Below are 17124 nucleotides of genomic sequence, written 5' to 3' on the forward strand. Positions count from 1 at the left end.
GCTCCAGAATTTAAAAAATAACAAAGCCGCAGGTGAAAACAGAATTCCAGCTGAGTTTTTAAAATATGCCACGTCACAATTTATAGAGCATATGGCTGAATCATACAATTATATATTTGAAAATGCAGCCCCACCTGATAGTTACAAAAAAGCCATAACATTTCCCCTATTTAAAAAAGGTGACCCAAAAAATGTAGCAAATTATAGAGGAATAGCGTTTCTTAATACATCAGCTAAAGTCTTTACAACACTCTTGTATAACAGAATTAAAAATTGGGTTGATCAAAACAACATATTAAGCGAATTTCAAGCTGGATTTCGAAAAGGTTACTCCACGGAAGATAATATTTTCGTCATCACTAGTGTAGCGCAAGAGTTTATTGCAAAAAGCAAGAAGTTATATGTTTTTTACGTAGATCTTAAAGCTGCTTTCGATACAATACAAAGAAACGTACTATTTTACAAACTAAGCCAGCTGGGTTTTTCAACAAAAATTTTGAAAATACTGCAAAGTCTATACTGCAAGAATGAGTCAACAGTATGGGACGGAAGAAGTACATCGAGATGATTCCAAACGTGTACCGGAGTGAGACAAGGTTGTGTCTTAAGCTCTATATTGTTTGCACTGTTCGTTGATGACTTAAGTAAATTTCTTTCTGGTGGTGTTACGATTGCCAATATGTGCCTAAAAGTACTATTATATGCTGATGATATTGTGTTGTTTGCAGATTCTCCAATAATGTTACAAAATATGATAGATGAATTAAATAGATATTGCAACTTATTGGGACTATCTATAAATACAGACAAATCAAAAGTGATGGTATTTAGGAAACATGCTAGAAGATTGAGAAATGATGAAAAATGGTACCTTAACGATGATCAATTAGAAGTGGTTAATAATTATAAATATTTAGGAATAAATATGAAATATAACGCAAAATTCGATAACCACTTGAACGAGAAGTTAAAGGAAGCTAAATTGGCTATTAATTGTACCTGGATAAATGTCTTAGGAAATCCGAAAGTGTCACTGCCCGTAAAATACAAAGTTTTTGAAGCCACAGTTAAGTCAGTTCTATATTATGCAGCGCAAATCTGGGGTGTTGATAAATATGACGCAGTAGAAAAATTGCAGACATTTTATATAAAGAGAACATTTCGTTTGCCGAAAAATACCCCAAATTATATGGTGCATTTAGAAACTGGTCTACCGACGCTATATACCCAAACATTAAAATTGCATTTTGATTACATCAATCGTGTTAGGAATTTTCCAGACAATAGGATTCAAAAAACATTAGCGCAGTACCTAATAAATGAAAAAACATTATTTTTTGAAAAATGGTCAAATCTGGCATCCGAGTTAAATATAACTAATGATTTGAGTATTAATGAAAACTGGAAAATGTGGCAAAAAAATATAATAACGAAACTAAGTATTGAAGAACGTAGAAATTTTGTAGAAACGGCAAGAAACAGTATATCGAGAGATGCATATAGTAAGTTGAATTATGATCTAGGTGTCAATAATTACTTTCATGAGCAATATGACCTAGAAACAATAAGGACAATCTTCAAAACCCGCGGCGAGCTCCTACGATTGTGCTACGTACCGCATGATAGTCTAGACACGCTGTGCACGATATGCAACCTTAAATTGAAAGGCGATGTTATACACTTAGTAGGTGAATGCCCAATTTTTAAAGAACATAGATTGCTGTACTTCGGTAAACCCGCGCTCGATGTCAATGAAACCATACGGTTACTGAATGGCCCCAACTGGAGATTGTTAACGGCATTTATTAAAACTATATTTAAATATAGGCAAAATATTATTAATGAAGACTTTTAAATTAACTTATATAAAATCTATTATTTTTGTTAAAGTAATTTAATTTAATTTTTATGTTGTATTGAGCTCATAAGCAAGAATACCTATTTAATATTTATAAAAATTGGATTAATTAGTTATTAGTTAATTAGCTATTAGATTAATCTAAACTTCCGGCAGACGGCTAAAATGCCATAGCTGTAAGCTTTATGTATATTTATTATAATTATATGTATTATAATTATTATATAACTTCGATGTAATATAATAACTTTAAATTGAAGTAAAAATAAAGCTACTACTACTACTACTACTACATATATATTATATACAGTACTCTTTTATTTTATTTTCTTCACATCATAAAACTCTTAATTAAAACCAAAAAAAAAATCAAAAGCGATGTGTGTTAGAGAAATACAATTCACACTTTTAATATACTTTTTTTTTTGTTGAAATTTTAAATAATAAATTTTCTTTATTAATATTTTCCAACCTTTATTTCCTTTTTCTTTTCCAAAACTATTGAGTACATTTTCTTCTTTAATGAGCCTTTCTATTGACAACAAAACTAAAAATGAAAATTTTCCCTCGATCTCCAAAAACTATAAATTACATGGTTCGAGAACTAATACAATATAAAAACGTCAATTTTATTATTTACCTTAAAAAATAATTAAATCATATATCCAAGTTTATCATATTTGTAAGAATTTTCGGATGCTAATGAAATTTTCCTGATTATTTTGTTATGCCCTTTGGAGTACGTGAATTTTTCTATTTTTGCAAATGAATAAAAACTGTCTAATTCTTACCTCATTCCCAAAAACTCTTACAAGACCTACTACTCTTAAACGCATTGTCATAATTCCCTTTATTATCTAATCCGTTAATTTTAAATCTATCTCCTATTTAACTTATTTTCTCATTTTCACTATTAAAATATCTTCATTAATATTTACCATATCTATTCACCAAAAATATCTATTTTTCATTTGCTGCCCTTAAGGCACCGTAGTATTCCCTGGTCTTTTCTCAGACAACTCATTGTTCCGTAGGTTTACATGAAACACAACTTATAATACCTAAAACTCCCTACTAGTTCATCTCCCGTTTTTACAAAATTTAACCCAACTTGGAAATACTTTACTCTACCTAATTCCAAAAAATGGATTACATTTTGAACCCTACATACAAGTTAACAAAATAAATTTCAACACAAATCGCCACTCTTCCATAGGTCCGCGAACTCCTTCTGAAATCAAAACAACCCTATCATTGTAACAAACTCAATAGTATGGAAAGAATTTTTACCAAATTACATATAAAAAAAATATTACGTATTTTACAATAAAAATATATTAAATTATAATAATTAATTGTTTAACATTTCTTATTTTTCATCTTTTATTTTTCTAGTATGTAAAAATCCTTTTAAATCTTAAAATTGGAAAATTCCTAATTACTTTTTATTTATTATTATTTTTTTCTTCTTTTTCCTTTTTAAAATGAAAAAAAAAAATTACATCAAGCATAGTGGCTCGTTTATGTAACTTTCTCACTTCGTTTTCTCGAACGATTTTCTCACTTTTAACAATTACTCACTAGAAGTGTTTATGTAACTATGGTGAATGGTTTTCTCACTTTTTTTCGTTCGAGTTATTGTCACCTGTCAAATTGCTTGCGAGAAGTTTTGAATTTGAATTCAAAGTTATACAACGTGATAGTGAAAACAATTTCATTTTTTTAAAAAAATTATTTTTTGATATATTCATAATGAGTAATGTAAGTACTTATATATTTACATAAATTTATATTTATTTATATATTTATTTATATATAATATTAAATATATTATTATTATTAATATTGATAAGTAAATTTTATTTATGATTTTTTAGAAAAAAATTTTGTCCGGTCGTGTGTCGAAGACACAAAAATATAAATTACTAGACCTATTAAAACAAAATGTTTATATTGCTCGGGGTCAATTTTCAGCAGGCCCCGATAGTCGTAAAAAGACAGAAATTTTTTGGAAAAATTGTGCGGAGGAACTGAATGCTTCTGGAGGATGCAATAAAACTCCAGAGCAATGGAAAAAAGTAAGTTAAAGTGAATAAATTAAAATTTTTGATACAAGTGCTTTATTATAATTAAATTAACAAATAATTTAATTTTATTTAATTTTACATACATCTTAAACAAAATAAATGAAATACGTCTAGCAATACATAATACTAACATTTTGTAAATTTTACCGTTACTGCACCAATTTCGATGTGGTTACGCTTAGCATATGTATGCAAAAAACTCTACTTATAATTTTATGTACTTTGCAGATTTATTTTATTATTATAATTAATTAAATACAATTTATTTAACACTGTGAAATTCAAAATTAAAAAATTACTTATTACTTATAGTGCTGGGCGGACTGGAAGCTTTCAGTGAAAAAGCAAGCAGCTGCAACAAAGCGTTTTTGTCAACAAACAGGCAATCCACCATATAGTGAAGGGCCCAAACCTCTTGAAGGAATTGACAGAGAAGTTATTAAGTTGATTTCGGAGCATGCAGTGGATGGGGATCAAAATACTCCCGAAGCAGGCATTCCGGTAAATAAAAGACATGTTTTTTGTTTTATATATTAATAACAACAATTTCTATTTTCTTTTACAGTATTAGCAATCAGATTCGTATGACATAGAATTTTTGGACAGTGTAGAAATTGTAGATGAAAACTTTGATTCTCCGACACCAACACTACAAATAAATTCAGATCCAACTATACCACCGACAGTTAAAAAGACAAGAAATGAGACGTACTTGTCGGAACTGGAGAGAGTGAAGAGTTTCATTGCTGATGAAAACGATAGGCAGAACGAAACACTACAAGAGATGCTCAAAGTACTTAAAAGCATCGATAATAAGTTGGATACATTAATTTGCAACACCAAAAAGGAATAAAAATTAAAAAAAATATGTATATATCTTTATTATAATTTAAAAATATATAATGTATTATTTATTTAGTATTTTAGTATTAATTAAGTATTTTAGTATTTATTTTAGTATTATTTAGTATTAATTATATTAATAACATTATTATTATTATTTATTTAGTATTTTAGTATTTATTTTAGTATTACTTAGTATTAATTTTATTAATAACATTATTATTATTATTTATTTAGTATTTCAGTATTAATTAAGTATTTATTTTAGTATTATTTAGTATTAATTTTATTAATAACATAATAAAAATAGTATTAAAACAAATTTAAATAAAGTTTTTCAATTAAAATACTATATTAAATTATGATATTATTATTAAAATAAAAATGATATTAATTAATTAAAGAAAAAATTAATGAAAATAATTCCTTGTAATGGATTCCCGTACTCTTCGGCCTTCATTTAAAACAGAAATAGTGCTGTACAAATCTGAAGAATCGGTTTCTGTTTGTTGGTGTTCTTGTACCTCGGGCATGGGTAAGTTATGGTTTTTTCTATAATTATGCAGAACACAACAGACATTTACTATAGATCCCGCATAAGCAGGACTAACCATCAGACCACGTTCAAATGACAAACATGCAAAAACCTTTTTAAGAACTCCATTCAATCGTTCAATGCAATTTCGAGCATTAATATGCTTTGCATTGAACGTTCGCTGGCTTGCATTTTCACTATTTCTAAAAGGAGTCATTAACCATGGTTGAAGAGGATATCCGGAATCACCCAGTAACCAAATTGAGTCATTATTTTGCCTGTGATTGACTTCTAGGAACTTTTTGATTGCGCTGTTCTCCCATATGAAGGCATCATGCGTACTTCCACCATAACGAGCATAGCATCCCAAGATTTTTAAATCAAAATCGCAAATGAGCTGCACATTTTTTGAAAAATAACCTTTTCTATTTCTGTAACAATGCTCCACTTCTATATGAGGTTTTTTTATTTTAATGTGCGTGCAATCAACAGCACCTATTACCCCTGGAAAGCCTGTCGCATTGAAGAATCTGTGTGACACAATCAATTACTAAAATACATCTATAACACAAATTTGTTACCTTTGTTTAACAATATTCTGTTCATCTGCAGAAGTGGGAAATCTTATGTACTTCTGCATCAATTTATCCTGAATAATAAAAGTCACTTCTTTTATTACCAAACATAATGTTGACTTGCTCATTGGACACACAAAGTCCTGTCCTATGTCGCGTAAAAACGACCCTGTTGCATAAAAATGCAGCGCAGCAGTTAGCCTTATATGATTCGGTATATAGGTGTTTCTGACCCCAATCCTCATAAACGGACATATTTCTTCTAAAAGACGTAGAGTTACTTCCTTATTAAAGCGAAATAGCTCGACAAAACGCGCTTCTGGCAAATGAAATGGGTCAGTTGAATCACGTAAATGCCTTCGATGAATGCGAAGCATATTTCTGCTGTCATGTACCACTGCAGTTAAAACAGCAAGATATTCCATTTTTAATTCTGAACAAGAGGCAATATTTATTTATTCATGATTTTCAAATAATTTTGAATATCTTATCGCAAACATTAAGCAAACTTTTTAAATTGTCTTTTAAATGGAAAAAAACGTTCCATTTTCATTAGTTTCTCTCATCACACCATAACGTTCTCGTGTGTTGAATTTTTCATGCTACATAAACAGCAAACTCGAAAGAAGTGACAAAAAGCAAGTGAGAACTTTTCGAAAGAATTCGTTCGAGTTTAACTCGAACGAGTTACATAAACGAGCCACTATGCTTGATGTAATTTTTTTTTTCATTTTAAAAAGGAAAAAGAAGAAAAAAATAATAATAAATAAAAAGTAATTAGGAATTTTCCAATTTTAAGATTTAAAAGGATTTTTACATACTAGAAAAATAAGAGATGAAAAATAAGAAATGTTAAACAATTAATTATTATAATTTAATATATTTTTATTGTAAAATACGTAATATTTTTTTTATATGTAATTTGGTAAAAATTCTTTCCATACTATTGAGTTTGTTACAATGATAGGGTTGTTTTGATTTCAGAAGGAGTTCGCGGACCTATGGAAGAGTGGCGATTTGTGTTGAAATTTATTTTGTTAACTTGTATGTAGGGTTCAAAATGTAATCCATTTTTTGGAATTAGGTAGAGTAAAGTATTTCCAAGTTGGGTTAAATTTTGTAAAAACGGGAGATGAACTAGTAGGGAGTTTTAGGTATTATAAGTTGTGTTTCATGTAAACCTACGGAACAATGAGTTGTCTGAGAAAAGACCAGGGAATACTACGGTGCCTTAAGGGCAGCAAATGAAAAATAGATATTTTTGGTGAATAGATATGGTAAATATTAATGAAGATATTTTAATAGTGAAAATGAGAAAATAAGTTAAATAGGAGATAGATTTAAAATTAACGGATTAGATAATAAAGGGAATTATGACAATGCGTTTAAGAGTAGTAGGTCTTGTAAGAGTTTTTGGGAATGAGGTAAGAATTAGACAGTTTTTATTCATTTGCAAAAATAGAAAAATTCACGTACTCCAAAGGGCATAACAAAATAATCAGGAAAATTTCATTAGCATCCGAAAATTCTTACAAATATGATAAACTTGGATATATGATTTAATTATTTTTTAAGGTAAATAATAAAATTGACGTTTTTATATTGTATTAGTTCTCGAACCATGTAATTTATAGTTTTTGGAGATCGAGGGAAAATTTTCATTTTTAGTTTTGTTGTCAATAGAAAGGCTCATTAAAGAAGAAAATGTACTCAATAGTTTTGGAAAAGAAAAAGGAAATAAAGGTTGGAAAATATTAATAAAGAAAATTTATTATTTAAAATTTCAACAAAAAAAAAAGTATATTAAAAGTGTGAATTGTATTTCTCTAACACACATCGCTTTTGATTTTTTTTTTGGTTTTAATTAAGAGTTTTATGATGTGAAGAAAATAAAATAAAAGAGTACTGTATATAATATATATGTAGTAGTTGTAGTAGTAGTAGCTTTATTTTTACTTCATTTTAAAGTTATTATATTACATCGAAGTTATATAATAATTATAATACATATAATTATAATAAATATACATAAAGCTTACAGCTATGGCATTTTAGCCGTCTGCCGGAAGTTTAGATTAATCTAATAGCTAATTAACTAATAACTAATTAATCCAATTTTTAGAAATATTAAATAGGTATTCTTGCTTATAAGCTCAATACAACATAAAAATTAAATTAAATTACTTTAACAAAAATAATAGATTTTATATAAGTTAATTTAAAAGTCTTCATTAATAATATTTTGCCTATATTTAAATATAGTTTTAATAAATGCCGTTAACAATCTCCAGTTGGGGCCATTCAGTAACCGTATGGTTTCATTGACATCGAGCGCGGGTTTACCGAAGTACAGCAATCTATGTTCTTTAAAAATTGGGCATTCACCTACTAAGTGTATAACATCGCCTTTCAATTTAAGGTTGCATATCGTGCACAGCGTGTCTAGACTTTCATGCGGTACGTAGCACAATCGTAGGAGCTCGCCGCGGGTTTTGAAGATTGTCCTTATTGTTTCTAGGTCATATTGCTCGTGAAAGTAATTATTGACACCTAGATCATAATTCAACTTACTATATGCATCTCTCGATATACTGTTTCTTGCCGTTTCTACAAAATTTCTACGTTCTTCAATACTTAGTTTCGTTATTATATTTTTTTGCCACATTTTCCAGTTTTCATTAATACTCAAATCATTAGTTATATTTAACTCGGATGCCAGATTTGACCATTTTTCAAAAAATAATGTTTTTTCATTTATTAGGTACTGCGCTAATGTTTTTTGAATCCTATTGTCTGGCAAATTCCTAACACGATTGATGTAATCAAAATGCAATTTTAATGTTTGGGTATATAGCGTCGGTAGACCAGTTTCTAAATGCACCATATAATTTGGGGTATTTTTCGGCAAACGAAATGTTCCCTTTATATAAAATGTCTGCAATTTTTCTACTGCGTCATATTTATCAACACCCCAGATTTGCGCTGCATAATATAGAACTGACTTAACTGTGGCTTCAAAAACTTTGTATTTTACGGGCAGTGACACTTTCGGATTTCCTAAGACATTTATCCAGGTACAATTAATAGCCAATTTAGCTTCCTTTAACTTCTCGTTCAAGTGGTTATCGAATTTTGCGTTATATTTCATATTTATTCCTAAATATTTATAATTATTAACCACTTCTAATTGATCATCGTTAAGGTACCATTTTTCATCATTTCTCAATCTTCTAGCATGTTTCCTAAATACCATCACTTTTGATTTGTCTGTATTTATAGATAGTCCCAATAAGTTGCAATATCTATTTAATTCATCTATCATATTTTGTAACATTATTGGAGAATCTGCAAACAACACAATATCATCAGCATATAATAGTACTTTTAGGCACATATTGGCAATCGTAACACCACCAGAAAGAAATTTACTTAAGTCATCAACGAACAGTGCAAACAATATAGAGCTTAAGACACAACCTTGTCTCACTCCGGTACACGTTTGGAATCATCTCGATGTACTTCTTCCGTCCCATACTGTTGACTCATTCTTGCAGTATAGACTTTGCAGTATTTTCAAAATTTTTGTTGAAAAACCCAGCTGGCTTAGTTTGTAAAATAGTACGTTTCTTTGTATTGTATCGAAAGCAGCTTTAAGATCTACGTAAAAAACATATAACTTCTTGCTTTTTGCAATAAACTCTTGCGCTACACTAGTGATGACGAAAATATTATCTTCCGTGGAGTAACCTTTTCGAAATCCAGCTTGAAATTCGCTTAATATGTTGTTTTGATCAACCCAATTTTTAATTCTGTTATACAAGAGTGTTGTAAAGACTTTAGCTGATGTATTAAGAAACGCTATTCCTCTATAATTTGCTACATTTTTTGGGTCACCTTTTTTAAATAGGGGAAATGTTATGGCTTTTTTGTAACTATCAGGTGGGGCTGCATTTTCAAATATATAATTGTATGATTCAGCCATATGCTCTATAAATTGTGACGTGGCATATTTTAAAAACTCAGCTGGAATTCTGTTTTCACCTGCGGCTTTGTTATTTTTTAAATTCTGGAGCACTGCATAGACCTCTTCAATCTTTATTGGAGCATCTAACGCTTCATTTATTACATACGGCAGGGCATAACTGAAAGACTTGCTTACTATATTGCTATTTAACTGGTTTTTAAAATGTGCCGCCAAAGCTTCGGCGTCCACTTTAATTCCTTTTATGTAATCTGCACGATTTATTTTTTTAACTCCACTCCAAAATGATTTACTATCAGCTGCTTGGGATATCGACATTGCCATTTCATTGAAATATGACTTCCTTTTCTCATCACACAGCTTTTTGTATTCTCTGTTTTCATTTTTGTATTTCTCTAAATCAGCTATATCACCACCTTTTTTAACTGTTTTGAGCTTCCACTAATATTTCACATAAGTTATTGAGATCATTTAGCCAGTTATTGCAATTTAGGTAAACTGGGATTAAACATAACTTTTGATTATTAGTGGTTATCTCGATTATTGTTGAGTTCATAATGTGCTTGAACACCACTGTACCGCAAAATTGCAATTGCTTTCGTACACCATACAATTTTCCTCCACTGGCTCGACCTCTATTTGTTGTTCTTGTTGCAGGCACCCAATGAAGATTGTATTCTATAAATGTGTTTTCAATATAATATGTCTTACTTACTAAAAATGTTTCAAATAATACAAATATATCGAATTTTTTAACATACTTCATAAATTCTATAAACTTATACTTATTTGCTAAACCAGCTACATTATACGATAATATTTTAAATTGATATGCTAATTTAGTGTCTGACCTGGCGGCATTTGCATTTTTTTCAATTTTTTGTTTGGCATCTTTAACGATTTCCTTTTTTACTAACAGTTTTTTGGCTGATTTATTTTTTTAAAAAGCTTGTTTTTCTCGAGCACTTCTTCCACTTCAATCTCACCATACAATTGCTTTAATTGCTCAACAGCGTCACCATCTTTGCACTTTAGTTTCTTGTTTTTATCAAAGTGCATCCATTTTCCTGATATATTTATACTGTCATTTTTAACATAAATTTTTTGAGTCTTTCTGATGGCTTCAAGATCTCTTTTCAGCTGTAATAAAGCTGATTTATTTTCCTGTTTAGTCAAGCTCAAGTCCTTTTCAATATAAATCGGAGTGCCATGCAGTTTTTTACCATTCTTTAAGACATCTTTTGCCGTTTCTGATGTTTCCAATTCTGCAATTACACTCACTTTATTTTTCTTTTCAAATATTACTTTTGTGTCTCGAACTTTAATACTTGTCATAGCCATTTTATCTCGGAAAATTGCCTCCACATCACTTTTTTTTGCTTTATCTTTTAGTAAACCTTTCAATAGTACATTACGACTTTTACTTTGTTCGACAAGTCTTTCAATCTCCCTCCTGTCCTCATCTCTATCGTTTCTTAATTGTTCTAATTCTAGTTTTAGCCTTTGGTTCTCGTTCTCCAATTTTTCCATTTTCACAGACACGTTGCCTATCTGTTCTTTAAGTTCGCCTATGTCACTCTTTGATGCTAGCGTAGCTATTTGGGAATCAAAGTTGTTACTCAAGCCTGCAATATTCGATTCGAATTTATCCGTCATTTGTTGAATAGCCAGCATAACATCACCGAGCGATAAGTCTGGCGAAAGCTCAGATCGCATACGTTTTTCTTGCCTCTGTGAATGCCTATTCGGTGTGCACAGGTCCGATTTACTCGTGGCGTTTTTTCAACTGGCATTTTATATATATATGTTTTATTTAATATTATGATATAACTGAAAAGTTAATTTTTTAATTTTTTAAATTCTGCTTGTGTTTTCTTTGAAAGCATAAAATTCGGTTTGATACACAAACCCGACAGCACAGACAAGAACCACTCAGAGCTTTATACTTGGTATATTTTCTATAATTTTGTATCGAGCTTAACGCTGAATATAATTTTAAGTTCCACTGATCGTAAGCACTTTTGTGTATATTTGGTTTTTTACTATGGTTAAATACAACGTTACTTTGTCCACTGAAGTCTCAATAAATAAAATTATATTATTATCAAATTTCTGCACAACATTCCAACGCGTAGTAATTACACAAACGTTTATTTTCAGTAATCAACCAATTGTCATTAGTTTCTCACGATACAACTTAAATTTTTCATTAAACTTTTCAGCGCGCGCACTTATTAGATGTCATTCAATAGGGTTGCCAATCCAAACTCAATATATATGTATATAATAGATAATAAAATATTTCAATAATTGTAAACCTATGCTTGATGTAATTTTTCACGGGTGCCCATATTTTAAATAACATTTCGTGCCACAATGTTCTTCATAGGGGAAAGGAATGCTGTGAGTCACAACGCTCAACCTATGAATAACGTCCTAATTTATAATCCAACATAAGGCATGCCTAAAAGTGAGCAGTGTCGTTTGCAGCTTGCACAATTGCAGTAACCAAGGTCAGCTTGACGGTAAGAAATGCTGGTTTTCGGTTTTTTGTTAATTGTGTCAAGCTGAAAGCGACATTGAAAATAAATAATCGAAAGTCGCAAAAATATCGAGTGCAACCTAAGTTATTAACGTTTTTGCGAATTACGCAAAAACTATTAAATAATAATTAAAGTAATTTGGGGCACCTTGAAATGTCGGCATCTAGCATAGGTAAGACCTTTAGACTTTTTGTTTACAAGACGGTAAACAATAGTCTAAAGGGTCAGTTGTGTTCTGTGGATGAGCTTGAGGTCTGTAGAGCTGTTGGGCTCTACAACCACTAATTAAATCTTCACGGGTAGAAGAAGAATAAACACGAACCATAAAATTGTATTAAACAAATGTTCTAATGGCAATTACTTATTTTTTAAATCGGGTCATGCATGTTAAGTTAACTTAATTTAAAGAAACAATTACAAATGGTGAAGTGTGTTGAACAATAAATTCGAACCATATAATTGTATAAAATAAATAATCTAATGGCAATTACTTATTTATTAAATCGAGTTATACATGTTAAATTAATTTAATTCAAAGGAACAAATTACAAAAATAACAAAAAAGTAAAAAGTCATAGAAAAAAAGAGAAAATCACTGCAAAGATATAGAACAATAAAAAGTGATACTGAGTCCATCAGCAGCAACATCAACAACAGTAACAACGACATCAACAACAGCAACAACAACAGCAGTAGCAATATAAATATTTTTTTATTTTTAAGAGAAAAATTTGAAATAAATAAAGTCGTTGTGCGACACAACAGCCCCAAAAGATATCATCACAGATAATGGACCTCAATTTATCAGCAATTCTTTCAAAAATGGCTATCCAAGATGGGTATCAAATACCAGTTGACAGTTCCATATACCCCGCAGGAAACTCCAATAGAACGCGCAAATCGTACTATTAAAATATTGATGGCTCAAGGTGAACACCAGCAATGGGACGAGATGGTTTTGGAAATAAACCTTTCATTTAATACTGCTAGTTTAAATTCAACTAAGTATATCGCAGCATACCTGGTTACTGCAACACTTTCTATCACCAGTGATAGTAATAATTTTGTTATTAATTTTTTGAGTAGTTACATCGAAATTTTTATTAAAATCTGTTTTGTTTTTTTAAGAATGTTAACTTTTATTTCGTGCGTTATTTTTTAGTATAATTCTATACGTATTTCGGCAAATTCGCTTTTGCCTTCATCAGGAGGATTCCTAATATTAAAAACATCTATGCAACTTACAAGCTATTTATACTTATTACAGGTCTTATAATTTAAATCTAATTGGTAGGGTTATTGTTGTTTTTGTCCTTGAGGGTGTTAGGTAAAAAATGGTGGGATGGGTTAGTTTTTGTTGTTCAGGCTTAATCATGCGCAGGTAGTTCGGTCAACTGGTTGGATTTGTTTTTTGGGATGTATTTGAAAAGCCATGATGATACGTTTCCCTTATCGCCATTGAGTAACGGTGTTGCCTGATGTTTGTGTATTTCGATGCTCTCTGCCGTTTCTAATTTCCAGGTATCCCTTACGTTTTTAATTATTTGGGCATTCTCTTTGTTGATGTGGTGTTTTTCCGTTATTATATGTCTGGCGACATTTGATTTTATGTGAGGGTTTATTTTTTTCAGTGCTTCCCTCGCTTCTTTTAGGTGTTCTTCGAGCCTTACCGATAAGGGTCTTTTTGTTTGTCCGATGTACATGAACCGGCACCCTCACTACCACGATTCAAAGCTTTACCTAAAATTCACAAACCCGGAAAGGAAATGAGGGAAATCATAACAGCAGACAGATCCCCATGCCAACGCATCGCGAAATGGTTAGTGAAAGAACTAACCAACATCCTATGCAGCCCACACAATTTTTCAGTCAAGAACTCCAATGAATTCGCAGAAAAATTAAAACGGGAAAACATTACAGGAGATGAAGAAATGGTGTCATTCGACGTCAAGGCGTTATACCCAAGCGTTAACGTAAAAGAAGCAATAAGGATCCTTGAGGAAGAACTCCTCAAAAAGAAAACAGACAAAGTTAAAACAATGAAATACATCCAACTAGCACAACTCTGCATGGAAGAAAATTACTTTACCTTCAGAGGCAGGTTCTTCAAACAAACAAAAGGGGCTCCAATGGGTAACCCCCTATCATCACTATTAAGCGAATTGTTCATGAGTAGACTGGAATCCAAATTAAAAGAAAACGAAATTCTACCAAGGGTATGGATCAGATACGTAGATGATGTATTCGCGATCGTAAAGAAAAACAGAATACAAGAAACTTTGGAGAATCTCAACAATGCACATGGAAACATTGAGTTCACACACGAACGAGAAAACAAGGGATACCTACCATTCTTAGACCTACTGATACAACACAAAAATGGCGCTTTCGAATTCAGTATCTATAGGAAACCAACGAGTACCAAACGTGTCATACCCAACAACTCAAACCATTCGTTCCAACACAAAATGGCAGCCTTCCACCATATGATACACAGAATGCTAACATTACCCCTTACACAAGCAGCTATCAATGAGGAAACCACACACATCAAGGAAATAGCGGACATCAACGGATACTCCCACAACACCATCGACAGAATTATAATAAAGAAACGCAGGCAACTATATTCCAGAAACATGACGACCTTAACAACAGAGAAGCCAAAACAAAGAAGGGTCGCCGTAGTGTATAACAACACCGTCTCCAAAGGTCTTAAAACCAAATTGAAAAAATTCAATATCGACCTAGTTTACTCCAGTAGACCACACCAACTCGAAAGTTTATTACCATCCACAAAAGACCCAATCGACTCCTTAGAAAAATGCGGGGTATACAAGATCAACTGCGGCTCCTGCAACAAAGTGTACATCGGACAAACAAAAAGACCCTTATCGGTAAGGCTCGAAGAACACCTAAAAGAAGCGAGGGAAGCACTGAAAAAAATAAACCCTCACATAAAATCAAATGTCGCCAGACATATAATAACGGAAAAACACCACATCAACAAAGAGAATGCCCAAATAATTAAAAACGTAAGGGATACCTGGAAATTAGAAACGGCAGAGAGCATCGAAATACACAAACATCAGGCAACACCGTTACTCAACGGCGATAAGGGAAACGTATCATCATGGCTTTTCAAATACATCCCAAAAAACAAATCCAACCAGTTGACCGAACTACCTGCGCATGATTAAGCCTGAACAACAAAAACTAACCCATCCCACCATTTTTTACCTAACACCCTCAAGGACAAAAACAACAATAACCCTACCAATTAGATTTAAATTATAAGACCTGTAATAAGTATAAATAGCTTGTAAGTTGCATAGATGTTTTTAATATTAGGAATCCTCCTGATGAAGGCAAAAGCGAATTTGCCGAAATACGTATAGAATTATACTAAAAAATAACGCACGAAATAAAAGTTAACATTCTTAAAAAACAAAACAGATTTTAATAAGTGATAGTAAGCCTAAAGTCTACAGGAACGGACAAAGTGATATATTAAACATTTCGGATTGAAAAGTATATTATGGAATTTAAAAAATTATAAAATATATATATATTAACAAATATATATGTCAACATTCACAATACCGACTGTAGGGTACACTATGAAACTTATTAACATATAAAGGATAACGGAGCCAACGGATCAAAAATTTACGGTAAAACAAAACTAAACTGATATCTCTTAAAGTATACAAAGGAACTTACTCAGATAATGCAAATAGTTACAAAGGTTAATAAATACTGTCAACATGAGTCAGCAATCAAAAAAAATTTGAAGCATTCATTATTAAATTTCGACACCAACATGATCAACTGCAAGAACGGAAGCCATGAACAAAATATTTCCCAACGATTGAACACAAAGTCCAAATTAAAAGTGTAAACCACAAAGTGGCGAATAAATCTAAAGTAATAAAAAAAGAAGCTTAAAGCAAAAAGGAGAAAACTGGCCACAATTAAAAAATCAGTGATATTAAAGTCTTACCAAAAATTACACCGACAGATCGCGCAGCAATCCCCAAAGCCAGTGGTTGGCGTTTAAAGAAAGTGCTGCTAGTCCAATTAGAAGATGTTCAAATAAATAATGTCGCAATTACCTATAGCGCAATATTAGGAAAATTTTGGACAATTCTTTTTCTGGGAACCAATTAAAACGCCGTGCCACGATATACATGAATATATCATCGAACTTGACTGTGATCGGCAACAGATGGAGGCAATGACAGACACATCGCCAACACTACAACAAGATGTAACAAATACGGTAACACACGGTACACAAATTATGTATGGTAATACGATTGCGATATTTTCAATGAGCCAGAACGATAAATTAGCGAAAATCAAGAGCACTACATGGCCAGCAGAATTGGAAGCTGAGATACGCGATGTACAGTCAAAACATAAGCGCAATAAGCGTAGTACATTTCGTTGCACGGTGAACAGCGTAGTATATCTGGTGCTTATTAGTCAACAGAGCAAAGCAGCAGTGCCTTCCGTAAGCACTAGTTTTTCATTTCGGAAGAAGAAGAGAAATGTAAGGATGGAAATTCATGAGCGAATCTCCTCCTACATAAGAAAAATATCTGAAAGAGTTTAAAAAATAATTTTGAATTTATTAAATTTTATCAAAAACAATTAAATGCACCAACTTACCAAAAACAAAAAGAAAATACACCCCGC

At 31.3% G+C, this 17124-nt stretch overlaps 1 protein-coding gene across 1 annotated transcript; it reads right to left on the minus strand.

Annotated features, from left to right (window-relative positions):
- Positions 1–5198: 5198 nt before the first annotated feature.
- On the minus strand, positions 5199–6143 carry LOC119665975 (putative nuclease HARBI1). The gene is made up of 2 exons (XM_038075232.1): positions 5905–6143; positions 5199–5853 (listed from the first exon to the last, which is right to left on the minus strand). Exons 1-2 carry the CDS (start codon positions 6141–6143, stop codon positions 5199–5201), a joined length of 894 nt encoding a protein of 297 aa, XP_037931160.1.
- Between the last annotated feature and the right edge of the window lie 10981 nt (positions 6144–17124).

The sequence above is a fragment of the Teleopsis dalmanni genome, chromosome 1, assembly GCF_002237135.1.
Source record: "Teleopsis dalmanni isolate 2A chromosome 1, ASM223713v2, whole genome shotgun sequence".
Lineage (NCBI taxonomy): Eukaryota > Metazoa > Arthropoda > Insecta > Diptera > Diopsidae > Teleopsis > Teleopsis dalmanni.

What these genes read in the sequence shown, in the direction of transcription:
- LOC119665975 (XM_038075232.1), bottom strand. Translation starts at nt 6,143, where the DNA reads ATGAGGATTGGGGTCAGAAACACCTATATACCGAATCATATAAGGCTA. An exon ending in CAGAATATTGTTAAACAAAG is followed by an intron (nt 5,854 to 5,904) that starts GTAACAAATTTG and finishes TGTGTCACACAG; the next exon opens with ATTCTTCAATGCGACAGGCT.